The sequence below is a fragment of the Zonotrichia albicollis genome, chromosome 28 (assembly GCF_047830755.1).
Source record: "Zonotrichia albicollis isolate bZonAlb1 chromosome 28, bZonAlb1.hap1, whole genome shotgun sequence".
NCBI lineage: Eukaryota > Metazoa > Chordata > Aves > Passeriformes > Passerellidae > Zonotrichia > Zonotrichia albicollis.
Window position 1 is genome coordinate 4,299,495 of NC_133846.1, and position 26,677 is coordinate 4,326,171.

Genomic DNA, 26,677 nt, shown 5'->3' on the forward strand with positions numbered 1-26,677 from the left:
CTTTTCCATAAAATTATGGTCAGAAACTGTGGAGAACCGGGGGGACTTCTTCCATCAAAAAATGGATTTTCCAGGAAGAACACTTCAGCAGTGCATTATTTGTTTCCATAGAACTGGGGGAGTTCCTCCATCAAAAAATGGATTTTCCAGGAAACAACACTTCAGCAGTGCATTATTTGTTTCCATAGAACTGGGGGAGTTCCTCCATCAAAAAATGGATTTTCCAGGGAAGAACACTTCAGCAGTGCATTATTTGTTTCCATAGAATTGTGGGGAGTTCTTCCATCAAAAAATGGATTTTCCAGGGAAGAACACTTCAGCAGTGCATGATTTGTTTCCATAGAATTGGGTGGAGTTCTTCCATCAAAAAATGGATTTTTCAGGGAAGAACACTTCAGCAGTGCATTATTTGTTTCCATAGAACTGGGGGGAGTTCCTCCATCCAAAAAATGGATTTTCCAGGGAAGAACACTTCAGCAGTGCATTATTTGTTTCCATAGAACTGGGGGAGTTCTTCCATCCAAAAATTGATTTTCCAGGGAACAACACTTCAGCAGTGCATTATTTGTTTCCATAGAACTGGGGGGAGTTCTTCCATCAAAAAATGGATTTTCCAGGGAAGAACACTTCAGCAGTGCTTTATTTGTTTCCATAGAACTGGGAGAGTTCCTCCATCCAAAAACCTGGATTTTCCAGGAAACAACACTTCAGCAGTGCTTTATTTGTTTCCATAGAACTGGGAGAGTTCCTCCATCCAAAAACCTGGATTTTCCAGGAAACAACACTTCAGCAGTGCATTATTTGTTTCCATAGAACTGTGGGGAGTTCTCCCATCAAAAAATGGATTTTCCAGGGAAGAACACTTCAGCAGTGCATTATTTGTTTCCATAGAACTGTGGGGAGTTCTTCCATCCAAAAATGGATTTTCCAGGAAACAACACTTCAGCAGTGCATTATTTGTTTCCATAGAACTGGGGGGAGTTCTTCCATCCAAAAAATGGATTTTCCAGGAAACAACACTTCAGCAGTGCATTATTTGTTTCCATAGAACTGGGGGGAGTTCCTCCCTCAAAAAATGGATTTTCCAGGGAAGAACACTTCAGCAGTGCATTATTTGTTTCCATAGAACTGTGGGGAGTTCTTCCATCAAAAAATTGATTTTTCAGGGAAGAACACTTCAGCAGTGCATTATTTGTTTCCATAGAACTGGGGGAGTTCCTCCATCCAAAAACCTGGATTTTCCAGGAAACAACACTTCAGCAGTGCATTATTTGTTTCCATAGAACTGTGGGGAGTTCTTCCATCAAAAAATTGATTTTCCAGGAAACAACACTTCAGCAGTGCATTATTTGTTTCCATAGAACTGTGGGGAGTTCTTCCATCAAAAAATGGATTTTCCAGGGAAGAACACTTCAGCAGTGCATTATTTGTTTCCATAGAACTGGGGGAGTTCCTCCATCAAAAACCTGGATTTTCCAGGAAACAACACTTCAGCAGTGCATTATTTGTTTCCATAGAACTGTGGGGAGTTCTCCCATCAAAAAATGGATTTTCCAGGAAACAACACTTCAGCAGTGCATTATTTGTTTCCATAGAACTGTAGGGGAGTTCCTCCATCAAAAAATGGTTTTTCCAGGGAAGAACACTTCAGCAGTGCATTATTTGTTTCCATAGAACTGTGGGGGAGTTCCTCCATCCAAAAAATGGATTTTCCAGGAAACAACACTTCAGTAGTGCCTTATTTGTTTCCATAGAACTGGGGGAGTTCCTCCATCCAAAAACCTGGATTTTCCAGGGAAGAACACTTCAGCAGTGCATTATTTGTTTCCATAGAACTGGGGGAGTTCCTCCATCCAAAAATGGATTTTCCAGGGAAGAACACTTCAGCAGTGCATTATTTTTTTGGGATGCTTGAGAACCTCATGATCCCACCTCAATCTCCTCTCTGAGTGTTTTTCCTGGGATGGGAATGATTCCTGTGGATCCATCAGTGGAGGTTTGGGGTTGGATCCCTCAGGAATGAGGGCTCTGAGAACTCTCCCAACTCCTGTGGCTCCTTCCAAGGTTGGGAATTTCATCCAGAACCTCACCCAGAGCTTCTGAAGGCCCTCAGGATTTGCTGGAGCTTCCTGAGGGTTCTTCCTTGGAATGTTTGGGGCTGTTGTGCCCCGTCTGTGACATCAGAGCTGCTCCCATGGGAACAGCTCCAGGGCCTGGTGTGGACACAGAGTGACCAGAGCCCACCAGGCTCAGACCACCCTGGATTCCCATGGATCAGCCCCAGTAGAGGTTGGAATGTTGGGGTTGGATTTGGGGAGTGCTCCAGACTGGGATGTGTTTGTATAAGTGAGGATTGGACAGGGCCCCCGTGAGGAATTGGGATTTTGGGATTTCCTCCATTGTTTGGGAGATGCCAGCAGTAATTCCTGCTGGAAATTCAGAGTTTGGTGGGGAAAATGAAACTGGAGCTGCTGCTTTTCCAGTGGGAATCCATCCAAAATGAAACCCATCAAAAATAACGATGGGAGTCTTAGAGAGAGGAGAGAATTTCACTCCGAAATTGCCGAACACACCCAAAACTGATGGGATTTGGGCCGAGTTGGATTGGATCCAATGGATCAGAACATCCTCCTGTCCTGTTCAAAGAACATTCCCGATGGAATTCCTGGAATTCCCTCCCTGGTGGATCCTGTAACGCCTTGCTGTGTCTTTTTTCACTTGTGCCTCCAGCTCCACATCCGGGAGGATTTTCCCAGGTGGAAGGTTTAGACCTGGTGGGATGTCAGAGACATCCTGAAGGACCTGGAAGATTCACGGGATGATTCCAGGGGGTTCGGAGTGCTGAACCCAGACACAGAAGCACCTGGGAGATGGAGCAGAGCCCCGTGGTGGTGATCCTGCTGTGTGCCCTGTGCATTCCAGCGGCGCTTCCCTTGGAACTGGGAATGGAGCTTCCCATGGAACCGGGGATGGAGATTCCCTTGGAAATGGGCTTGGAGCTTCCCTTGGGATCAGGGTCAGAGCGTTCCTCGGGATCAGGATCAGAGCCTGCCTTGGGATTGCACTCAAAGCTTCCCTCGGGATCAGAGCTTCCCTCGGGGTCAGGATCAGCGCTTCGCCTGGGATTGTACTCGAAGCTTCCCTTGATGTTGTTCTCGAAGCTTCCCTCGGGATCGGGATCAAATCTTCCCTCGGGATCGGGATCGAAGCTTCCCTCGGGATCGAAGCTTCCCTCGGGATCGGGATCGAAGCTTCCCTCGGGAGTAGGATCTGAGCTTCCCTTGCAACCAGACTCAGAGCTTCCCTCGGAATCGGAGCTTCCCTTGGGAGTGAGATCAAAACTTCCCTTGGGAGCAGGATCAAAACTTCCCTCGGGATTGGGATCAGAGCTTCCCTCAGGAGCAGGATCGGAGCTTCCCTTGGCACCAGGCTCAGGACTTTCCTTGGGATCAAGATCAGAGCTTCCCTCAGGAGCAGGATTGGAGCTTCCCTTGGAACCAGGCTCAGAACTATCCTCGGAACCGGGATTGGGATCAGATCTTCCCTTGGAACTGGGATTGGGATCGGGTCTTCCCTTGGTGCCGGGGTCTGAGCTTCCCTCAGAAGTGAGATCGGGATCGAAGCTTCCTTCAGAATCAGGCTCAGAGCCTCCATCGGGATTGGCGCTTCCCTCAGGAGCGAGATCGGGATCGGAGCTTCCCTCAGAACCAGGCTCAGAGCCCCCATCGGGATCGGAGCTTCCCTCAGAAGCGAGATCAGGATCGGAGCTTCCCTCAGAACCAGGCTCAGAGCCTCCGTCGGGATCGGCGCTTCCCTCAGGAGCGAGATCGGGCTCAGAGCTTCCCTCAGAACCAGGCTCAGAGCCTCCATCGGGATCGGAGCTTCCTTCAGAACCAGGCTCAGAGCCTCCATCGGGATCGGAGCTTCCCTCAGATCCAGGCTCAGAGCCTCCATCGGGATCGGAGCTTCCCTCGGAAGCGAGATCGGGATCGGAGCTTCCCTCAGAACCAGGCTCAGAGCCTCCATCGGGATCAGCGCTTCCCTCGGAGCCTCCCTCAGAACCAGCGCTGGACGTGACTCTCCCGCCGGGCGTGGGGTCCATCCCGCTGGGGCTGAAGCCCATGGTGCTGGTGAACTCCACGCCCTGCAGCGTCACCTGCGGGCTGGGCGTGAAGCAGGAGCAGCTGTGCGAGGTGAGCCCGGCCGGGGAGCGCCGCAACTGCTCCCTGGTGCGCTCGCGCTGCCTCAGCGATTGGGTCTGCGGCCTGCAGCACCTCAGCGTTGCCGAGGGAAAGCCCCTCCGGCTCACCTGCCTCTCCCGCGACGCCGCCAGCCTGGAGGGACCCAATTTCGGCTACACCTGGAAGTTCGCCCGGGGGCTCATCACCACCAACGACCTCCTGTTCCATCCCTTCAGCAACCCCAGCCGTTCCCTGAGCTTCTCGCCGGTGCTGGAGTCGCATTCCGGCACCTACCGCTGCGACGTGCAGGTGCTGAGCTCCTTCCAGCTCGTCAAGAGGATCTACTTCGGCCTCAGGGTGATCCCCAGGGATCTGGTGAATCTGGACTTCGAGAAATCCCTGACTTGGGAGCAGCAGCTGGCGGCCAAAGGGTTGGAAGTGCCGGAAAACGCCACGGGGCCCCGGGAGCGGCGGGAGCGTTTTTGGGAGAAGCAGTGGTTTTCCGAGGCCGTGCTGGGAATTGGGAGCGGGGTGATCATGGGGACCGTGTTCGGCCTCGGGCTCTGCTGCCTGGGCAGGGTTTGCGGGAAGAGAGCAGCACGAGAAATGAACGGAGATTGACGCAATTCCCCGGCTTTGGCTCTTTGTTAGGATCGGGAATTCGGGGTGGGAGTCTTGGGATCGTCCGTTGTTGGATCCTCCCCTTCCAACTCAGGACGTTCCATGGATTGATCGATATTATTGAATATTTTTGGCTGCTTTGGAGCCTGGATTAAGAATTCAGGAATTAAGAATGGGATTCTTTGGGTCGTCCACAGTTGGATTTTGGTGACCCTCCCTTTGCAAAATCCACAGTTGGATTTTGGTGATCCTTCCAATTCAGGACGTTCCATGGATCCCATAAGCATTTAATGAGATATTTAGAATTTATTCGCAATAATTCAATATTTATTATTGAATATTTTTGGCTACTTTGGAGCCTGGATTAAGAATTCAGGAATTAAGAATGGGATTCTCAGGTCATCCACAGCTGGATTTTGGTGACCCTCCCTTTCCAAAATCCACAGTTGGATTTTGGTGATCCTTCCAATTCAGGACGTTCCATGGATCCCATAAGTATTTAGTGGGATATTTAGAATTTATTTGCAATAATTCAATATTTATTATTGAATATTTTTGGCTACTTTGGAGCCTGGATTAAGAATTCAGGAATTCAGAATGGGATTCTTTGGGTCATCCACAGTTGGATTTTGGTGATCCTTCCAACTCAGGACGTTCCATGGATCCCATAAGTATTTGATGAGATATTTAGAATTTATTTGCAATAATTCAATATTTATTATTGAATATTTTTGGCTACTTTGGAGCCTGGATTAAGAATTCAGGAATTCAGAATGGGATTCTTTGGGTCATCCACAGTTGGATTTTGGTGATCCTTCCAACTCAAGATGTTCCATGGATCCCATAAGTATTCAATATTTAGATATTTAGAATTTATTTGCAACAGACACAGTTTGTAAATTAATATTTTCAGCCACTTTGGAGCCCGGATTAGGAATTCAGGATGGGATTCTTGGGGTCGTCCACGGTTTTTCCTTTTACCAGAATGACACAAAAATTCTTTGATACCGAAAAGCATGGGGATGGAAGGAAATCATTTTATTTATTTAAATGAAAAACCAAACCAGGCACTTCCCAGAGCTGATTCCCAGAGGGTTTTTTTTCACCTCCTGTACATGGAAAAATCGGGAATGACCCATCACAGCGGGCTGGGAGTTAATGGTGCAGAGCTGCCCCATCTGCAGGAGCCTCTCTGCTCTTTGTCATGGAAATTTCGGTGTCTTGGGCCCAGCTGGGATTCCCAAATCCAGCGGGATGAAAGCTCCAGCTCTGCTGGGGGGGTCAGGGCGGGAGCCAAAAATCTCCTTCATCTTTGGATTGCGGGGTTTTGTAATTTCTGAGGGGAGCCAGATGCTCGGAGCAGGGAAAATGAATCCATAATTGGAGTTTTTATTTGGAGACCGAGGGCTGGGATGGCCACTGGGGTCCAGCTGTCACAAAGGCCTTTAATGGGGTTTTTTTTTAGGGTTCTCTTTGATTTTTGAAGGGACATTAAGGATTGGGGGATGTTTATCATAATAGGAGAAGGAAGGGAGAAGGAATGAAAAAGGAATAGCAGAGGTTGGTGCAAGTGGGGAAGTAAAAACCCTTTTTATGCCTCATTTTTCCCTCTCTCCCTGCAAAACAATCTTTTCTTAATTGCTGCCCATGAATTCCCACCATAAAGGGCAGAAATTTAGGAAAAAATGTTTCTGTCTGCTCTGAGCTCTGGGACCTTTGGGATCACCAGGGGCTGGGGCTGGCCAGGGCTCCTTCCTTCTCTCTGTCCTTCAAACTTTGTTCTGTCCATCTTTCCTTCATCCTTCCCTATTTCCATCCTTCAAACTTCGTTCTATCCATCCATCCTTCATCCTTCCCTCTTTCCATCCTTCAGACTTCCCTCTGTCCATCTTTCCTTCATCCTTCCCTCTTTCCATCCTTCAAACTTCGTTCTATCCATCCATCCTTCATCCTTCCCTCTCTCCATCTTTTCTCCATCCTTCCCTCTCTCCATCCTCCCTCCAAATCCCCCGAATTCCACTTCTCTCCCTGGCTCTGCACACCTTTAACCCCTGGGCTGTATTTTAGGAACCTCCTGAGAGGTTTTAAGGAGCATTCCAAGCCAAAAATGCAATTTTTTGTCATTTCCCGAGGTCCAAATGCCGGATTTGGAGGTGCAGATCCCTCCCCGTGGCTCTCCCATCCCTGGATTTACGGAATGGCAGAAGGGGCTGCCCAAAACAGGGCTTAACAAAGCCTGAGCTGCCCTGTCTGGAGAGGGATTTCCCTGCCACCACCTGGGCTAAAAATTGGCATTTAAAGGGAAAACTGCACATCAGGGCCCAGCCAGGAAATTCCCAGGGTTGGGATTGCCCAGGCTGGCACGGTTTTGTCTGGGATTGAGGAATCACAGCCAGGGAAAAATCCCTAAAAACCCCGCTTGGGATGGAACCAGCAGCAACACCGAGCAATTCTCGTTAACTTTGGTCAACTGCTTTACTGGGAGACAGAGATTTCAACAGGCAACATCGATTCCCAGCCAGTCCTGTGGGTGCTCAGCTCAGCATTCCTGCTTTTCCCAGCCTCTGGAGTGGAGGGGGCTCCTCAGCATCCCAGAATTTCCTTGGGATGCCCGGCAGCCGTCGGAGCTGGAATCCAGAGCCTCTTCCTGGCTGGATCTCAGCCTTTGCAGTCCCAATCCGAGCCTGGAATTTTGGCTGGGTGAATTCTCAGTGCAGGGAGATGAATCCGAGTCCAATTTTTCCTTCTTGTCCCAGTGGTGGCTTCCTGGAGTCTCCCATTCCTGTTTTAATTTTGTCATTTTTTAAAAAAAATTCCTTCTTTAAGCCCCTCTGAAGTTGGATTTATTGACACCTCCGTTTTTAGGCAGAGCTGGCCCAAATTAAGGATTCTGGGAAAGGTTCCCTTTTTCCCAAAGAGGCAAACAGGGTGACAAATCCACCCCAAAAGCACGTGGGATATGGGAAAACACGGAATTTGCACCTCACAGCTGAGACAAGCACCAGGCTGGGGCTGCAAGTGAACACCAGAGCAGTAAAAAAAGCTTTTCAGGCTGGGGCAGAGCTCGTCCCTCCCGTGGGTTTGTCTCCTTGGGCTGGGTCCTGCAGGGTTTGGCTCTTTTTTGTGGGAAAAGGGATCAATCCCGTCCCACGAATGCTCCGAGCTGGCTGTGGTGGGATGGGTGTGGAACATGCTGCTCCCTGAACTCCTCAGTCCCCGTCCCCCCCACGGAATTCACTGTACAGAGTTAAAAAAAAAAAAAGTCAAATTTAGCAGTCTGGTTATCTCATACATGGCTTCAGTAAGGCAGAAAACCTATGGATACAGTGAGGGCGGGGGCAGCTGGCTGCAGAATTCCCGGAGAATTCCTCGTTTTCTTCATTTTCCTTAAAAAACATTTAATCAGTTAAAGACCCATGTCTTGTACGAAAGCTTTTGTTCCTCAAAACCAAAAAAAAAAAGAAAAGCTGTTTTTAATTTCTTCCTCCCTTCCAACCACGTGGTCCAATCTTCCAATCCTCTCCCCGTGGTGCTGCCCCGAAGTGGGATTGGTGTTGTTCCCATGGGATTGATGTTGTTCCCATGGGATTTGGTGTTGTTCCCATGGATTTGGTGTTGTTCCCATGGGATTTGGTGTTGTTCCCATGGGATTGGTGTTGTTCCCATGGATTTGGTGTTGTTCCTATAGGATTTGGTGTTGTTCCCATGGGATTGGTGTTGTTCCCATGGGATTGGTGTTGTTCCCATAGGATTTGGTGTTGTTCCCATGGGATTGGTGTTGTTCCCATGGGATTCGTGTTGTTCCCATAGGATTTGGTGTTGTTCCCATGGGATTGGTGTTGTTCCCATGGGATTGGTGTTGTTACCATGGGATTGGTGTTGTTCCCATGGGATTTGGTGTTGTTCCCATGGATTTGGTGTTGTTCCCATGGATTTGGTGTTGTTCCCATAAGATTTGGTGTTGTTCCCATGGGATTTGGTGTTCCCATGGGATTGGTGTTGTTCCCATGGGATTTGGTGTTGTTCCCATGGGATTGGTGTTGTTCCCATAGGATTTGGCGTTGTTCCCATAGGATTTGGTGTTGTTCCCATGGGATTTGCGTTGTTCCCATGGGATGGGGAGGATCCAAGGTCAGAGCTCCAGGGAGCTGATCAGGGCCACCATCAGCAGGGAGTTGGTGGTGACGACCACGACGTGTGGCGCCGGCCTCATCCCCGAGTCCTCCACCATCATGCTCGTCCCTGGAAAAAAAACAGGGAATAGGGAATTAAGGGAGGTTTTGTAGGGGTTTTGGTGTGTTTGGTGCTGGTGAAACTCCTGGGAGTGCTGGGAGCAGGAATTTGGGGGTGGGTTCTGGGAGTTTGCCCCTGGATTTAGGGAATTCAATGGAGCTGTGGCCCCACAGAAATGGGGTTTCACTCTTGGTGGAAAACTTAAATGGTTTTTAGGTGGTAACTCTTGGGAAGTTGGGTATTGTGGGGTCTGGAGGCTGTAGATCCTAAAGCTGGGTCAGGCTGGAATGGGATTGGGGAGAGGAGTGGGGAGAAGGAGAAGAGTCAGGAATTCCTATGAGTGAACAGCACAAGGGAACCCAAGGCTGATTCCAGGAGAAAACAATTCCAGAAATGACCAATTCCAGAAATGACCAATTCCAGAGTTTGAACCTAAAACCCACGGGAGGAACCCTCCTGTGGTCCTGGAAAGGGGAGTGGGTGTGGTCAGGTAATCACATGGATGGGTGTGATCAGAGGCACACGGTGGGTGTGGTCAGTGGAGTGGTTGTGGTCAATGGTATGGGTGTGGCTAGTAGAGTGGGTGTGGCTAGTAGAGTGGGTGTGGTCAATGGAGTGGGTGTGGTCAGTGGCAGGTGTTGGCCGGAGGAGACAGTGGATATGGGTGTGGTCAGTGGAGTGGTTGTGGTCAATGGTATGGGTGTGGCTAGTAGAGTGGGTGTGGTCAATGGAGTGGGTGTGGTCAATGGAGTGGGTGTGGTCAATGGAGTGGGTGTGGTCAGAGTGGCAGGTGTTGGCCATAGGAGACAGTGGATATGGGTGTGGTCAGTGGAATGGGTGTGGTCAGAGGAGTGGGTGCGGTCAGTTGAATGGGTGTGGTCTGGGTGGGTGTGGTCGGAGGAGCACATGGATGGGCGTGGTCAGTCGAAGGGGGTGTGGTCAGCAGGGTGGGTGTGGCCAGAGGAGCACAGGTACCGCTGTTCCTGAGGATGTGAACTTCTGCTGGAGTCCCGTCCCCGCCGGGCCCGGTGACCCGGATCTGGACGAAGGCGTGAGTGAAATCCTCAGGGATGGGGATGTCGATCTGGCTCTTGCTGGCCAGGTACAGGGTGGGGGCCGAGTGGGAATCCTGCCTGTAGAGCATCTGTGGGGAGAGGGAATGCTGAGCTCCCATTCCCTGTGATTTCCTTGGATCACCTCCAGGAGAATCCCAGCCTCGCTGGCCTCACCTTGTACCCCGTCACCGCCGACTCGTCTGCCTTGGCCACCACGGGGTCCCACTTGATGCTGACTGTGGAGCCAGAAAAGGTCCAGGAGATGTTCCCAGGTGGCCTTTTTGGTGCTGAGGGATGCAAAACCAGACAGGATTGGGTAAATCAAGGAGGGAGGAGAAGGCTGTGCTGGTCTCAGCCATCCCCTGAGCTGTCACCACTGTGGGGCGTTCAGGGGACCAAGATCAAAGTTTGGGTGATTTTGGGGGATCCTGTGGAAAGCAGAGGGGTCAGGGCTCACTCACGAGGTCTCGTGGTGGTGACGTTGGTGGCAGGGCTTGGGGGACCGGTCCCTGCCCGGTTGTAGGCTCGCACTGACACGTGGTAGTCGGTGTTGGGGTTCAGGCCGGTGACATGGGCCGATGTCACCAGCCCCGCTGTCCTCACTCTGTCAGCCGCCTCCTCCTTGTCCCCGTCCTTCCAGTACCGGATCTGCGTGGAAAAGGACAGGGTGGGTTTTGGAAGGAGAGATCTGCAAATCCCAAATCAGCACACCCTGAAGGAACTTGGGGTGTTTGTTTCCGTGTGTTTTGCTTTGTGTGTGCCCAGGAATGAGGCCACGGCCTCCTCGGAAAGGCAGGCAGGAGAAATGGGATGATTCCCTTTAATCTCTCCTGAGAGAGCAGTGCCAGCCCCATTAGAACCACGTGGTGTGAGAATTATCCCCCAACCTCTGGAATCAAAATGCTGTTTCCTTTCACCTCACATAACCTGGGGGAATTTTCCTTGCTGGGCTCTCGGGGTCTCCCGTTCCCATTGGAATCTCCTACCTCGTATCCCAAAAGCACTCCAGTCATTTCTCCCTGCTCCACGGGCTCCCAGGACACATCCATCTCCGAGGACAGGACAGACTTGGCAATGACCCTGTAAGGAGCTGCTTTGGGTTCTGAAAGAGAGGAATAAAATCCTTTTCCTGACTTTGGGCCCTGTCAGGAACAAAAGGTTTTCCCAGAGCGTCATCCCCTGGCAGACAGCTGGTGTGAGGGATTTGGGGACTTAGGGGGACAAGCAGGGCCACAGCTGTGAGCTCTGGGATCTGTGTCTGCTCCGAGGCTGTGGGGCAGCCGGGGCTGGGCTTAGGGGATCCTCACTCGGAGGGTTTGGAGGAGTAGAGGAGCCAAAGGAACGTCTGAGCTCCTGGATGGACACGGATCTGCTGAGGTCTGGCTGAGGAAAGGCGGTGGGTTGGACAAAACTGGGAATTCTGACTGTGTGCTGTCGTGGAATGGTTTGGGTGGAAGGGACCTTAAGGCTCATCCAGTGCCACCCCTGCCATGGCAGGGACACTTCCCACTGTCCCAGTCTGCTCCAAGCCCCATCCAGCTTGACTTGGACATTCCCAGGGATCCAGGGGCAGCCACAGCTTCTCTGAGAATTCCATCCCAGCTCCCCACCCTCACAGGGACAATTCCATCCCAAACCCCATCCATCCCTGCCCTCTAGCAGTGGGAGCCATTCCCTGCATCCAGTCCCTCCCTCCCTTGTCCCAAATCCCTCTCCAGCTCTCCTGAGCCCCCTCAGGCACTGGAAGGGGCTCTGAGCTCTCCCTGGAGCCTTCTCCTCTCCAGGTGAACACTCCCAGCTCTCCTGCTGCTCTTTACCTTCCTCTGCCGAGTACACGATGGCCGTGAGGCTCTCGGGGCCCTCCCCTTTGCGGTTGTAGGCCCTGATCTTCACCTCGAAGGGGGTGTAGGGCGCGATGCTCTCATTGCGGTACACGAAGTGCAGCGACTCCGCGTGCGGCACCCGCGCCCTCAGCCAGGCCTGGCTGCCCTTCCTCCGGAAGGACACGATGTACCCAAAGCCCTCCCCGTTCTGGTAGTCCCGCAGCGTCGGCTGGGAAGAGAGAGAGAGAGCCTTGGTCCATCCAAACTGGGATTTGGTTTATCCAAACTGGGATGGTGGTGCTGATTTCCCAAAGGAAATGTGCGCTTGGTCTGCCCAAACTGGGATTTGGCTCATCCAAACTGGGATGGTGGTGCTGATTTCCCAAAGGAAATGTTGCTTTATCCATCCAAACCAGTCCTTCGCTCAACCCCTTGTCCAAAGTGGGACACTGGAACTGATTTCCCAAAGGAAATGTGTGCTTGATGCATCCAAACCAGCCCTTGGTGCATCCAAACCATCCCTGTGTCCAAACTGGGATGGTGGCACTGATTTCCCAAGGAGATGTTTCTTTGTCCATCCAAACCAACCCTTGGCTCAACCCTGTGTCCAAACTGGGATGGAGGCATTGATTTCCCAATGGAAATGTGCACTTGGTGCATCCAAACCAGCTCTTGGCTCAACCCTGTGTCTAAACTGAGACTGTGGCACTGATTTCCGGAAGGAAATGTTGCTTGGTTCCTCCAAATCAGCCCTTGGCTCATCCCCATATCCAAACTGGGATGGTGGCACTGATTTCCCGAAGGAAATGTGTGCTTGATCCATCCAAACCAGCCCTTGGCTCATCCCCATGTCCAGACTGGGATGCTGGCACTGATTTCCCAAGGAAATGTGCATTTGGTGCATCCAAACCAGCCCTTGGCTCATCCCCATATCCAAACTGGGATGGTGGCACTGATTTCCCAAGGAAATGTGCATTTGGTGCATCCAAACCAGCCCTTGGCTCAACCCCGTGTCCAAACTGGGATGGCAGCAGCGATTTCCCCCCAAAAACGCCACAAGGTCCCACCTTGGTTCTTTCCCTGTTCCCAACTCACCGTCCAGGTGATGATGAGCTCGTTGGGAGCCCCTCCGCCACCGCCGAGCCCGGACGGTGCCACCGTCGGTGCTGTGAGGTCCCCAAAAAAAGCAGAGTTTGGGTTAAGGAGGTGGGAGCGATGGAGAGGAGCACAAACAAAGTGTGACACCGGTGACACCGGATGGGACAGCTCCCAGGAAAGGACTGGGCTCTGTGGAATTCCAGCTTGTGCCTGACCAGGGGATTTAGGGACAAGGATTTGGTGTCCAAGGGGACAAGGATGGAGCTCAAAAGCAGGGATGTGGAGGGGAGTTTTATTAGGAAGAAGCTGGTTTGCAGTTGGTGGATTGGGTGAGGTTCTCCTCCTGTTCTCCCATCCTCTCTGTCCAAGCAGCTGGACATGGAACAAACATTCCCAGCTGGATGCAGTGCTGGCAAGTGCAGCTCTAACCCTGCTCATCTTTGACACAGAAATGGGCAAAAAGATGGAAAATCCTGTGGTGGCCTCTGCTCTGGGAGCTCTCCAGGAGATGATTCATCCCTTGGGACCATCCTGGGCAGGGACCTGGTCTTGTCTCCACACCCACCTGCTTCCTTGGTGCGGATTTTGCTGGAGGGCAGACTGGGCTCCCCAATTCCCAGGATGTTGCTGGCCAGGACCCGGAACTCGTAATCCATCCAGGGGATGAGGTTCACCACCTGCGCCGTCTCCTCATTGCCCTCGATGTTTACGGGATCTGTAAAATCCAACAGCACCAGAGGGGAAGGAATAGAGCGAGGAGCAGCATGGAGCCAGGGCTGGCCGGTGGCCGGTGGCCTCGGTGTGTCACCAGTGCCACCGTGGGGACACTCACTGGTGCGCATCTGCTTCCATTGGTTGGACAGGAGGGTCCGGGCCTCGATGAGGTACCTGGCGATGGGGCTGTGGTTGTCGAAGCCACGGCTCCAGCTCAGCTGGACACTGGTGTCACCAATGTCCCTCACCACCACCCCTCCGGGTGGGCCTGGAGGTCCTGGGGACATGGAGAATGTGTCACTGGCATGGAAAATCTGGAGGTTTGTCACTCTGTGCATTGTGCAAGTCCTAAAATCACATTGGGCCTTTCTTTTCTGGAAGGTGAGAAGCCTCACCACCAGCTTTAGCCTCTGGAAAAGCTCCTCAGCTTGGTTGGAAAGGCTGGAAAAGACCTCCAAGATGATCAAACCCAAGTTTTGGGTGAAAACAAAACCCACTGGGCCTTATAATGGAATTATTGGGTGTGAGGTGGTTACAGAGCAGCTGATGGCACGGGCAGTGTCATTGCTCTGGGTTTGCCAGGAGCAGGGAACGCTCCCACAGGGAATTACCTCTGACGGTGAGCGTGGCTGACTCGGACGCGCTGTCCACCACGGTCTGGGCCGTGCACGTGTAACGCCCCGAGTGCCGCAGCTGCGCGTTGGAGATGCTGAGGTCCCCGATGGCCTCCTTCTGCAGGGCAACGGGACAACACGGTGGGGACAGCACCAGAAGGTGACCGGTCACGGGCCAGAATCCAGTGTGGGGTGGGTTTGGGTGGGTGGGCGGTGGTGGAGGTGAGAGGAGGGAGATGGGAAAGGATTCACCCAAGGGAATGGAGCTGGATGGATTCAGGATGGATCCTGTGCTGGCCAAGGCTGGGGCTGTGCTGGATCTGTTTGGCTTGGAATGGTGATCAATGAGTCACCAGTGAGTGGTCAGTGAGTGACCATTGAGTGGTCATTGTCTAATCATTGAGCGATTCTTTAGTGATTGTTGAGTGAACATTGAGTGACCATTCAGTGACCATTGAGTGGTCATTGTCTAATCATTGAGCGATTCTTTAGCGATTGTTGAGTGAACATTGAGTGACCATTCAGTGACCATTGAGTGGTCATTGGGCAATCACTGAGCAATCATTTAGTGATGGTTGAGTGAACATTGAGCTATCATTGGGTGATCATTGACTGATCACTGACTGATCATTAAGTGGTTATTGAGTGATCAATAAGTGGTCATTGATCCATCATTGAGTGATCACTGGGTGATCTCTGCCTGCCTTTATCCCCAGGCTTTTCCCTTTCTCCTCCAGTTTAGGAGGCGAGTGACCATGGAATCATGGAAAGGTTTGAATTGGGAAGATCCTAAAGCCCATCCCATTCCACCCAGCCATGGCCAGCGACACCCTCCACTATCCCAGGTTGCTCCAAGCCCTGTCCAACCTGGCCTTGGACACTTCCAGGGATGTGGAATTCATAACCACTCTGGGCAAAGTGACGGAGCAGCTTTGGTGGGCACAAACATGCAAACAACGAGTGTGGAATTCATTTTCCACCCTTTTGGATGGTCCGGAATTCCCTCTGGACTCACCGCGCTGGCTCGCCGGTAGTGCCCCTCGGACTTGTCGAAGTCGATGGGGAAATCATCCAGGGACCAGGTGAAGGTGAGGTCCATGGTGGGGTCGTGGGACGCGTGGCACTGCAGGGTGAGGTTCTCGCCCACGTTGATGTCGGCGCTCGATGGTGCCAGCGTGATCTTGGTGGCATCTGCAGGGAACGAGCAGGAAGGGCTGTTGGCAGTGGATGTCCCCATCCCAGCATCCAAACCATCCCTTCCAGCTCCTCATCCCGCTCCAACAGCTGGAGCTTCACGGGAGGAAGAGGAGGGACTAGGAAATGGAAACGCTTTGCTCCAGGGCTGTTTGTTACTGGGTCAGGCAGAGGTTTTGCTGCTCCGCCTGAAATCACTTTGATTCCCTGATTATTCTGGTTTTTGTGAGTGTAAGGAAAGGAGAAACATCATATCATTAATTTTTGGCTGTTTCTTGCTTGATTGACCCCAAATGAACATCCCTACCTCGGACAGAGAGGATTCCAGTGCTGTTGGCTTTGCCCATGAAGTTCTCAGCAAAGCAGGTGTATTTTCCCTCATCGGATTTGCTGATGTTCTGCAGGATCAGGGTCCCGTCCGCCGTAATCGTCACCCTGCAAAGGAGGAGGAGCCACACAAAGAAATGTTAAAATGCCCACTGGACTTTTGGGAATTCCCACTGATTTTGGAGAAACTGGGGACAAAACCAGGTGGAAAAAAAATCATGTAGGAGTTTGCTAAAGAAGAAATTAGAGGAGTAACAAAATTCAGGGAGCCAGCAGCACTTTTGGATCATCGAGTCCAGTCTTCTGTTAAAGAAAATAAAATTATTTCATCTACGTTTTCTAGGTGGAAGCTGACTCTGTGCTGCTACCTGCTGCTGTTGACCAGGAGTTCTGTCCCTTTGGTCCAGAGCACGGTGGCTTTTGGTGCTGCTCGTGGCTGGCACGGGATGATGACCTTCCCACTGCGGGCTGCCGGGATCAGGCGCTTCACCGGGTTTAGTCTAAAATCTGGAGCTAAGGCTACAGGGATAAAAAGAGAGGATTAAGGCACGATTAGAAACGCTGCCCTGGGGGGAATTTCAGGGCCGTGCGAGTGGGAATTGATTTGTTTGTTGGATGGCTCGGTAAGAGAAGCGAGGCAGAGTCTGGAGAGCGGGATAAGGGAGGAATTCCTCGGCTGCCAAGGGTGGATCCTGATGCCTGCCAGGCAGGAGTTATGTGGCACACGAGTGGGACGGAGCGATGGGAATGACCCTAACAAGTGCAAGGTCTTTGAGAGACACAACAACAGCTGCTTTGGAACATGTCGAGGATAATCTCTTCAATATCCTGACCAACGCAGACATCCAGCTTGCCTGAAACTCCTCCTGGAATTGCAGATGGAATCGGGATTTACCTGTTGGCCTCGGTGTGTTTATGTTGAGCAGTTGGTGCTCAGGGCCTTTAATTTATCTTTGGCATCTCCATGAGGAGATAAAGGTTTGGGCTAACGTGAAACAAATTTGGCAGCAGTTCAGCTTCAGTCACCATCCATCAAACCAGGTGGAATGAAAGCTGATTTTTTTTTTTTACCTCTTTCTTCCAAAAAAAAGGAATTTGTAGTGGAAGAGAGGTTGTAGTGCTGCTGCTGGGTGTCCTGTCCACTTCCTGTGGCTAAACAGAGTTTTTTGTCCACTTTCACACAGAATTTACACAGGATTTAGAATTTCAAGGCTTGCACAGTGTCTTGTTGAACCAGCAACCATTTCAGTGGTGAGCAGAGCAGTTTTTGCCCGCTCTTATCTCGCTGCGACATCACAATGTCAGGATCACATCAGGATATTAGGAAGAGATTTTTTTTGAGTGTCCCATTGGAACCCAGAGCTCTGGGAAAGGAGGAATTACCTTGCACTGTTAATTCAGCACTTGCATAAACTGTGCCATGCTTGTTCTCAGCCACACACTGATACATGCCAGAGTCCTCCAGGACTAGCTTGGAAAATCTCAGCTCTCCACCGCTCACTTCGATGCGGTTCTGTGCAAACAAGAGGATGAACCCATTAGATGAGAAAAACAGAAAAAAAAAAAAAAATGGAACTCAGTCCTCAGCTGGGTCGGGGTTGAGTTTCATCACAGACTCCTTGGGGTGGCCTGGTTTTCCATGGGGGAAAACTCAGGAATTGTTTTTATGTCTGTGCGGTCTCTCCCCCGTGCCGCCGTGCTCTGCTTGCCGAGACGCCTGAGCAGCAGCGTGCAGGTGACACCAGGACAGGCACGAGGGGCTGTTTGTCCTCCCTGCTGGCCGGCTGTGAGTCCCTGCAGCTGCTCGAAGCAATGGCTGGGATGGCAGCGCCGGGAGAGGGGGTTCGGGGATGGTGCCGTCGCTTCGCAGCCCGATGGGGGCACATGGAGGGGGGATGCAGGGTGAGAACCGGGGCGGGGATGCAGGAGCGAGGCAGGAGGAGGGGCTGGGGCTGGAGGAGCGGGGTCAGAGCTGGCTGGGGGGGTACCTGGGACGTCAGGGGCTGCCCATCCCGCAGCCACCGCACCGTGGGCCGGGGCTTGCCCGAGGCCACGCAGCTCCAGCGCAGGTCGGAGCCGATGTCGGCCTCGGTGTCCGAGATCACGTCCAGCCACTCGGGCTGGGCTGCAGGGGACAAGAGAGAGAGGGCAGAGCCAAGGAGCTCAGCTGAGAGGCGGCGGTGCCAGGCTGGCAGAAGGATGTCCCGGTGCCAGCGCTGCCGGCGCAGTCGTTGGCACAGCGGGATCTGCCACGGGAACCGCCCCGGCCTTTTGTGCAGTGAGAGGCACGGCCGGGTCCTGCTGTGCAAGATCAGGGCAGAGGCCAGGGCTGAGGGATTGGTTTCTCTTCTTAAAAGTACATTCAGCCATTCCTGAACCATCAAATCATGGAATGGTTTGGGTTGGAAAGGAACTTCAAGATCCCCCAGTGCCTTGGGCAGGAACACCTTCCACCATCCCAGCTTGCTCCAAGTCCTGTCCAGCCTGGCCTGGAACACTTCCATGAAAGGGAAATGCCACAGCCCCTGTGCCACCATCCCCATCCACCCTGTGCCAGGGCCTCACCCTCTGACAGTAAAGAATTTCTTCCTGAAATCTCCTCTGAACCTTCCCTCTCTCAGCTTCAGGCCACTCCTGAACTTCAGGAAAAACTGGGATCAGGATGAGGTAACCAGCTTAAGTTTTTTAATTTGACTAGATCTGCTCAACAGCTCGGAGCGTTACCCCTGGTGGGAGCTCCTCAGGCTTGGAGAGGATCTTGAGCGCGAGCCAAGTTTGATTTTTAGCACTTTCCTTCCTTCCCTGGTTCCCTGATGTTTGCTATGGTGATTTTAGAGCCTGCTAAGAGCTCTCTCTCTCTCTCTCTCTTTCTTTGCCACAGCCCAAATGTGCCCATCAAGGAAAGGTTTCCCTGATTCCTGCAGGTTTTAGTTGGGGCTTTGCAACACCTTTAATTAGGGCTGGGAAGGGGCAGGATTAGAGGGGGTGGTTTTAGACCCCAAGCCTTGGACCATTGCCTGGGGCACCTTGAGAAGTTAAAATATGTTCTCTGGGTGAAGGACACGTGTTTAGATGTGCTCCTTGGGTGAAGGACATGTGTTTAATGTGTTCTTTGGATGAAGAACACGTTTAATCTGTTCCTTGGGTGAAGGACACATTTTTGCTTGTGTCCTCTTGGATAAGGGATGAGTTTGGGTGTGTCCCCTTAGATAAGGGACATGTTTGGTGTGTCCCCTTGGATAAGGGACATGTTTGGTGTGTCCCCTTGGATAAAGGATGAGTTTGGGTGTGTCCCCTTGGATAAGGGATGAATTTGGGTGTGTGCCCTTGGATAAAGGATGAGTTTGGGTGTGTCCCCTTGGATGAAGGATGAGTTTGGGTGTGTCCCCTTGGATAAGGGACATGTTTGGTGTGTCCCCTTGGATAAAGGATGAGTTTGGATGTGTCCCCTTGGATGAAGGATGAGTTTGGGTGTGTCCCCTTGGATAAGGGACATGTTTGGTGTGTCCCCTTGGATAAGGGATGAGTTTGGGTGTGTCCCTTGGATAAGGGATGAATTTGGGTGTGTCCTCTTGGATAAGGGACATGTTTGGTGTGTCCCCTTGGATAAGGGATGAATTTGGGTGTGTCCTCTTGGATAAGGGACATGTTTGGTGTGTCCCCTTGGATAAGGGACGAGTTTGGTGTGTCCCCTTGGATAAGGGATGAGTTTGGGTGTGTCCCTTGGATAAAGGATGAGTTTGGGTGTGTCCCCTTGGATAAGGGACATGTTTGGTGTGTCCCCTTGGATAAGGGATGAGTTTGGGTGTGTCCCCTTGGATAAGGGACGAGTTTGGATGCCTTACCGTGGATGATGATGCGGCCCTGGTGGGTGTCCCTGCCTTTGGCGTTTTCTGCCTCGCACTCGTACGTCCCCTCATCCTCAAATCCAGCCTGCTGGATCTGCAGCAGGGGCTCGCTGCCGATCCACTTGGAGGACTGTGGCCCATCCAGCTTCCTCCACTTGATCTGGGGCACGGGGCTGCGGAAAAGCCGAGCCGGTGAATCCAGGCTGAGCTCAGTCCCTGCGAGGCCACCCCGGTCCTGTCCCACTGGGCCTTGGCTTTGGCCAGCTCCTCCCTTTTCCCATTTCCCTCCATCTCTGGTCTTCCATTGGAGGTGTGGAAGTTCTGCCCATCCCATCCCGATCCCCATCCCGATCCCCATCCACGTGGAGCTGCACTCACTTCCCAAAGGCGAAGCACTCCAGGGTCACCACCTGCCCGGTCAGAGCGTAGGTGTCCGCAGGGAACCTGGCCTTGATGCTGGGTGGGAACTGCCTGGCATCTGCCATGAGGAAAACACCGCTCAGGGGACCTGGGTGACACCAAAATGCCACCCGGGGGGTCTCACAGGGCAGAGGGACCCATGAGGTGACCTCTCAACCCGTTTGGGTGAGGGGACAGAAGTTCCATCTCCTTTTTCTGACAGCTCTTGCTGAAGTCTCTAAAAATCTCTTTTATAGGATCGCAGGGCTTCACAATTCCTGAGAATTCTGGATTTCCCAGGATCCTAGAATGGTTTGGGTTGGAAGGTCCTTAAAGGCCATCCAGTCCCACCCATGCCGTGGACAGGGACACTTTCCACTGTCCCAGGTTGCTCCAATCCATGTCCATCCAGGTCTTCCTCTTCTTTAATTCCCTTTTCCCTGTACCAGAATTATCCTTTAAAAATAGAGAAACCCCACAGATGGAGTGGAAACAGGGAATCTTGGAGAGAGAGCTGCTTCCCTCCCATCCCAGCCCCATCCATATTTTTGAAGTTCTTAAGAGAGGTTGGAGGGTGACTTGGGCGCTGTCCCCAAATGCTTTGCTGGGGTTTGTTAATTCAGATTTTTCCCATAAGAATTGGCATTTTTGGGACAACCCAAGAGCACTGACCCTCTGCAGCCAGGCTGAGGCGGGAGAACTTGCTGAAGACGCTCTTGGTGATGAAGTCCATGTGGCTCGTGGCAAAGCAGGAGTAGTTGCCCAGGTCCGAGGCCTCTGTCTTGGCAATGTAGAGGTTGCCCGTGGTCTGGGAGATGAAACGTCTCCCGTCGGCCGGGATGAAATTGGGGAACTCGTTCAGGAGCCACCGGTAGGATAAACCTGGGGGGAAAAGAAAAGGAATGAACTGGACAGGTTTGTCCTCCTAGGTGGGATGGACCCAGCAGGATTCCAGGCTGGAATCGTTCTTTCCATGGGAGGAAAAAAGAATTGACTGTGCTGGTTGTTGTGTCCTCCTGGTTGGGATGGACTCAGTGGGATTCCCAGCTGGAACTGGTCTTTCCAAGGTTGGAAAAGGGAATCGACTGCTCTGGTTGTTGTGACCTCCCAGGTGGGATAGACCCAGTGGGATTTCCAGCTGGAATTGGCCCTTGCATGGACACACCAAGTCCCACCTCTGAATTAACCTCGAATTTCCTTCCATGGAATTCCCAGAAAATCTGGGAACCCTGTGCTCTGCTGTCCCCCTTACCTGGGTAGTGGGGCGGGGGGCTGCAGGTGAACATCACCCCCCAGCCCTCGGTGATCTTCACGGGGTCCCGCTCTTCCGCCGAGAATTCCTGCAAAACTGAACAGGCAGAGTGAAACCCGGACAGGAAAATACAACTGGAGGAACCTCTGAGCTTTCTCTGCCCCTCCTCGCGTGGGAGATCCAAAAATATCATTGGCTTTGTCCATAAATCTCTGGATTCTCCAAATTTCTATGGAAGTGCCAGGAGATTTCTCCATGGGATGATGTGTTGGAGAGATCCTTTCCAGCCTTTTCCCAGGCAGGCTCTGTTTAAGCCCAGCCTAACTGGGGTTGGTTTTAATTTACCTGGCGGTGCCAAACTTACAGCCAAAGCGGAGCGAGGCCTCCCTGCTCACCACGGTGCCCCTGGAGTTGGATGCCACGCACTGGTAGGAGCCGGAATCCTTGGCTTTCACGGGGTTGCTGATCACCAAATCCCCGGCCACCAGCCTGTAGCGGGAATCCGGCTCCAGCTTTAGCTCCGTGCCGTTCATCTTCCACCTGCAGGAAAAAATGGGATAAATCCCCATGGCCATGCTCATGGGGCTGAGCCTGGTGATTTCCAGTAGGAGGTGGATTTGGATCTGAGTTGTGCCCTGGGAGGGGTGGAAATTCTCAGAATTGTGGGATTGTTGATGTTGGAAAATCCCTGTGGGATCATCGAGTCCCAGCTGTGCCCGATCCCCACCCTGAGCACTCAGTGCCACCTCCAGGGCTGGGCCCTCCAAACCCCCCTGGGCAGCCCCTTCCAGCCCTTTCCATGAGGAAATTCCTGCTGCTGTCCAACCTGAGCCTCCCCAGCCCAGCCTGAGGCCGTTCCCTCTCCTCCTGTCCCTGTTCCCTGGGATGAGATCCCAAATCCCCCCCGGCTGTGCCCTCCTGGCAGGGAGTTGTGCAGAGCCAGAAATTCCCCCTGAGCCTCCTTTGCTCCGGGCTGAGCCCCTGCCCAGCTCCCTCAGGACCCTCCAAACCCTTCCCGGTTCCCTCAGGACCCTCCAAACCCTGCCCAGCTCCCTCAGGACCCTCCAAACCCTTCCCAGCTCCCTCAGGACCCTCCAAACCCTTCCCAGCTCCCTCAGGACCCTCCAAACCCTGCCCAGCCCTCTCAGGACCCTCCAAACCCTGCCCAGCTCCCTCAGGACCCTCCAAACCCTGCCCAGCTCCCTCAGGATTCTCCAAACCCTTCCCAGCTCCCTCAGGACTCTCCAAACCCTTCCCAGCTCCCTCAGGACCCTCCAAACCCTTCCCAGCTCCCTCAGGATTCTCCAAATCCATCCCCAGCTCCCTCAGGACTCTCCAAACCCTTCCCACCTCCCTCAGGACTCTCCAAACCCTTCCCAGCTCCCTCAGGACTCTCCAAACCCTTTTCAGATTTCTCCAAACCCTTTCCAAGTTTCTCCAAATCCATCCCCAGCTCCCTCAGCTCTTCACAGGACAAGGAATCTCATTCCCAGGTCAATAATTTCCCATCTATACAATTCTGGATGTTTCTATCCCATTCCAGGTGCAGAGGGAGCCCTGAGCTCACCTGTAGGTGGCGGGAGGATTGGCCCGGGCTCGGCAGGCCAGGGTCACCTTTTCTTCTGCCGATCCCTCAGGGAAGAGAGTGTGGGATGGCTGCTCCTCGAACACGGGCCCGTAGCTCCTCATCCCACTCTGGGCTTGGCACCAAACTGCAGGAGAGGGGAAAAACTGCTCAGCTCCGCTTGGCTTTTCCTAAAAAAATCCTCTTTTTCAGTGTTGTAGGGTGTGCCCAGCCGTCAGGAGGAGAGAAGGAGCAACGTGACAACCGCACCCCATCTGTCAGCACAGCCTGTGGGGACACAGCCTGCCACCCCCACCGAGCATCCCGCAGCATTCCCGCCCTTCCAGAGGGACCAGCAGCCCTGGGGACACGTGGAGCAAGGAGTGGGGACCTCCTGGAGCAGCACAGCTTCAGCTGGGAATGTCCCCGTGGCCCTGAGGTTCCTCCTCTGCCTGCACAGACTTTGCCTGGTTCATTCTTCCAAAATCCTCTCCAGGCTGAGGGAGGAGAGGGGAGAATGAGGATCTTCACAGCTCTGGACACACCTGGCAGGTGCCCTCTGTCCCTGCAGCTCCACCGGCTCCTGACACCTCAAACCAGTTGGTTGCTGGTGTGGAAACCAGAGCAAACCAGTACACACCAGTACACACCAGTACACACCAGTACAAACCATTCTGTTCCATGCCCGGGATGAACCTGAAGCTGCTTTTGGGGTGTTCAGACCCGGAATTGTCTCTGGTTTTGAGAAGGAACAAGAAGGACAAAGGCCCCACCTGCCTGATCCACACCACACCTGGGCCACCCTTTGGGGACAATGCAGGAAGTGCCAGCTGCCTTCCTGTCTCAGAATTCCAAATTCCAGCAGATCCCCTCCCACACAGGGAATCCCAGAACCCCAGACTGGTTTGGGTGGGAAAAACCTCAAGCTCATCCCGTCCACTCACACAGGGCAATCCCAGAACCCCAGACTGGTTTGGGTGGGAAAAACCTCAAGCTCATCCCGTTCCACCCACACAGGGCAATCCCAGAACCTCAGGTTGGTTTGGGTGGGAAAAACCTTCAAGTTCATCCCGTTCCACCCACACAGGGCAATCCCAGAACCTCAGGTTGGTTTGGGTGGGAAAAACCTTCAAGCTCATCCTGTTCCACCCACACAGGGCAATCCCAGAACTCCAGGTTGGTTTGGGTAGGAAAAACCTTCAAGTTCATCCCGTTCCACCCGTGCCATGGGCTGGGACAGCTCCCAGAGCCCAGGGTGCTCCGTGGAAGGGACACTGTGAGCCAGAGCCAGGCAGAACCCGCCTGGAAATCTCCTTCTTGCAGGAACAGCCGGTGGGATAATTGCCAGCACGTCTGTCCTCGCTGTCCCTGTCCCCCTGGAGACGCCTGGCCCTTATCAGGGAAGGAGCCACCAGCACTGATAAGCTCCGAGCTGCTTCCCCAGCTCCGGGATCCTTCCCTGCTCTGTAATTGAATTAATGAGCGTCTCCAACCCGCTGTGCCAAGGCCAATCTGTCTCCTTCCCCCCCCTTGCTCAGCGGGGCCGCTCCTCAATGAAGCCATCCCCGGGATGTTTGATGGAAGAGTCACTTCCAGCCGGGAACGGGCTGGGATCAGCGGGAGCAGCCCTTGACCCGCAGCTCCCGGGGCTCGCCTCGCGTTCCGGCTGCTCCGGGAGGAGGCTGGGAAGGGCTGGGATGGGATGGGATGGGAGCTCTGCTAATTGGCTCCGGGCTGGGAGCAGCTGCTCCCCGTGTCCCTGCTCCAGGCAATTATCCCGGCTCCGCAAGGATGTGCCCGCAGGATGGTCCCCACAGGGAGAGGCGCTGAGATGGGATTCTTTGGAATTGTGGAAAAGCAGCGGGTTTGGGGTTGTTTGGAATTGAGGAAAAGCAGCGGGTTTGGGGCTCTTTGGAATTAAGGAAAAGCAGTGGGTTTGGGGTTGTTGGCAATTGAGGAAAAGCAGCGGGTTTGGGGTCGTTGGGAATTGAGGAAAAGCAGCGGGTTTGGGGTCGTTGGGAATTGAGGAAAAGCAGCGGGTTTGGGGGTTCTTTCCCCTCCCAGCCAGTGCTGTTTTCCTTCTAGAATGGTTTCATTCCTAAAGGGAAAGATGGAAATCTTCTCCCGTTTGGATGTGCTTGCGGGATGGTCCCCACACGGAGAGGAACTGAGCTGGGATTCTTTGGAATTAAGGAAAAGCAGCGGGTTTGGGGGTGTTTGGAATTATGGAAAAGCAGCGGGTTTGGGGTTGTTTGGAACTGAGGAAAAGCAGTGGGTTTGGGGTTGTTTTCCCCTCCCAGACAGTGCTGTTTTCCATCTACAATGGTTCTGCTCCTAAAGGGAAAGCTGGAAATCCTCTCCCCTTTGGATGTGCTCATGGGATGGTCCCCAGAGCGGCACAGGGCTGGGATTCTTTGGAATTGAGGAAAAGCAGCGGGTTTGGGGTTGTTTGGAGTTGAAGAAAAGCAGCGGGTTTGGGGTTGTTTTCCCCTCCCAGCCAGTGCTATTTTCCATCTACAATGGTTCTGTTCCTAAAGGAAAAGATGGAAATCTCCCATTTGGATGCGCTCACAGGATGGTCCCCACAGGGAAAGTTTCTGAGCTGGGATTCTTTGGAATTAAGGAAAAGCAGTGGATTTGGGGTCGTTTCCCCTCCCAGCCAGAGCTGTTTTCCTTTTAGGATGGTTCCATTCCTAAAGGGAAAACTGGAAATCCTCTCCCCTTTGGATGTGCTCTCGGGATGGTCCCCAGAGCGGCACAGGGAGAGGCGCCAAGTTGGGATTCTTTGGAATTGAGGAAAAGCAGCGGGTTTGGGGTTGTTTGGAATTGAGGAAAAGCAGCGGGTTTGGGGTTGTTGGGAATTAAGGAAAAGCAGTGGATTTGGGGTCGTTTCCCCTCCCAGCCAGAGCTGTTTTCCTTTTAGGACGGTTCTATTCCTAAAGGGAAAACTGGAAATCCTCTCCCCTTTGGATGTGCTCTCGGGATGGTCCCCAGAGCGGCACAGGGAGAGGCACCAAGTTTGGGGTTGTTTGGGATTGAGGAAAAGCAGCGGGTTTGGGGTTGTTTGGGATTGAGGAAAAGCAGCGGGTTTGGGGTTGTTTCCTTTCCCAGACAGTGCTGTTTTCCATCTACAATGGTTCTGCTCCTAAAGGGAAAACTAGAAATCCTCTCCCCTTTGGATGTGCTCATGTGATGGTCCCCAGAGCCACACAGGGCTGGGATTCTTTGGAATTAAGGAAAAGTAGCGGGTTTGGGGTTGTTTGGAACTGAGGAAAAGCAGCGGGTTTGGGGTCGTTGGGAATTGAGGAAAAGCAGCGGGTTTGGGGTTGTTCGGAGTTAAGGAAAAGCAGCGGGTTTGGGGTTGTTTGGAATTACGGAAAAGCAGCGGGTTTGGGGTTGTTCTGAATTGAAGAAAAGCAGTGGGTTTGGGGTTGTTTGGAATTGAGGAAAAGCAGCGGGTTTGGGGTTGTTTGGAACTGAGGAAAAGCAGCGGGTTTGGGGTTGTTTGGAACTGAGGAAAAGCAGCGGGTTTGGGGTTCTTTGGAATTAAGGAAAAGCAGCGGGTTTGGGGTTGTTTGGAATTGAGGAAAAGCAGCGGGTTTGGGGTTCTTTGGAATTAAGGAAAAGCAGCGGGTTTGGGGTTGTTTGGAATTGAGGAAAAGCAGCGGGTTTGGGGTTGTTTGGGATTGTGGAAAAGCAGCGGGTTTGGGGGTTGTTTCCCCTCCCAGCCAGTGCTGTTTTCCTTCTAGAATGG

General features: G+C 52.7%; 2 protein-coding genes and 1 long non-coding RNA gene across 3 annotated transcripts in view; 1 reads left to right on the forward strand and 2 right to left on the reverse strand.

Annotated features, from left to right (window-relative positions):
- The first annotated feature begins 2,870 nt into the window (after positions 1 to 2,870).
- TMEM81 (transmembrane protein 81) lies at positions 2,871 to 5,180 on the forward strand. The gene is made up of 2 exons (XM_005496848.4): positions 2,871 to 2,904; positions 3,784 to 5,180. The coding sequence occupies exons 1-2, from the start codon at positions 2,871 to 2,873 to the stop codon at positions 4,800 to 4,802; spliced, it is 1,053 nt and encodes a 350-aa protein (XP_005496905.4). The 3' UTR covers positions 4,803 to 5,180.
- A 645-nt stretch (positions 5,181 to 5,825) lies between these two features.
- CNTN2 (contactin 2) overlaps positions 5,826 to 26,677 on the reverse strand; it is a 37,837-nt gene continuing 16,985 nt past the window's right edge. The window contains exons 3-23 of the mRNA XM_074528104.1: positions 22,927 to 23,071; positions 21,724 to 21,899; positions 21,360 to 21,455; positions 20,780 to 20,989; positions 20,087 to 20,186; positions 19,706 to 19,881; positions 17,849 to 17,985; positions 17,244 to 17,373; positions 16,229 to 16,379; positions 15,841 to 15,968; positions 15,355 to 15,530; positions 14,337 to 14,457; positions 13,844 to 14,002; positions 13,577 to 13,726; positions 13,009 to 13,079; positions 11,908 to 12,142; positions 11,077 to 11,192; positions 10,552 to 10,738; positions 10,265 to 10,377; positions 10,011 to 10,179; positions 5,826 to 9,044 (exon numbers count right to left, since the gene is read on the reverse strand). Coding sequence (XP_074384205.1) covers positions 8,935 to 9,044; positions 10,011 to 10,179; positions 10,265 to 10,377; positions 10,552 to 10,738; positions 11,077 to 11,192; positions 11,908 to 12,142; positions 13,009 to 13,079; positions 13,577 to 13,726; positions 13,844 to 14,002; positions 14,337 to 14,457; positions 15,355 to 15,530; positions 15,841 to 15,968; positions 16,229 to 16,379; positions 17,244 to 17,373; positions 17,849 to 17,985; positions 19,706 to 19,881; positions 20,087 to 20,186; positions 20,780 to 20,989; positions 21,360 to 21,455; positions 21,724 to 21,899; positions 22,927 to 23,071 — 3,056 coding nt within the window. The 3' untranslated portion in view covers positions 5,826 to 8,934. The remainder of the gene's footprint in view (positions 9,045 to 10,010; positions 10,180 to 10,264; positions 10,378 to 10,551; positions 10,739 to 11,076; positions 11,193 to 11,907; positions 12,143 to 13,008; positions 13,080 to 13,576; positions 13,727 to 13,843; positions 14,003 to 14,336; positions 14,458 to 15,354; positions 15,531 to 15,840; positions 15,969 to 16,228; positions 16,380 to 17,243; positions 17,374 to 17,848; positions 17,986 to 19,705; positions 19,882 to 20,086; positions 20,187 to 20,779; positions 20,990 to 21,359; positions 21,456 to 21,723; positions 21,900 to 22,926; positions 23,072 to 26,677) is intronic.
- On the reverse strand, positions 23,675 to 25,129 carry LOC141725260 (uncharacterized). The gene is made up of 2 exons (XR_012577130.1): positions 23,981 to 25,129; positions 23,675 to 23,843 (listed from the first exon to the last, which is right to left on the reverse strand). It is a non-coding gene; the product is annotated as an uncharacterized LOC141725260 (long non-coding RNA).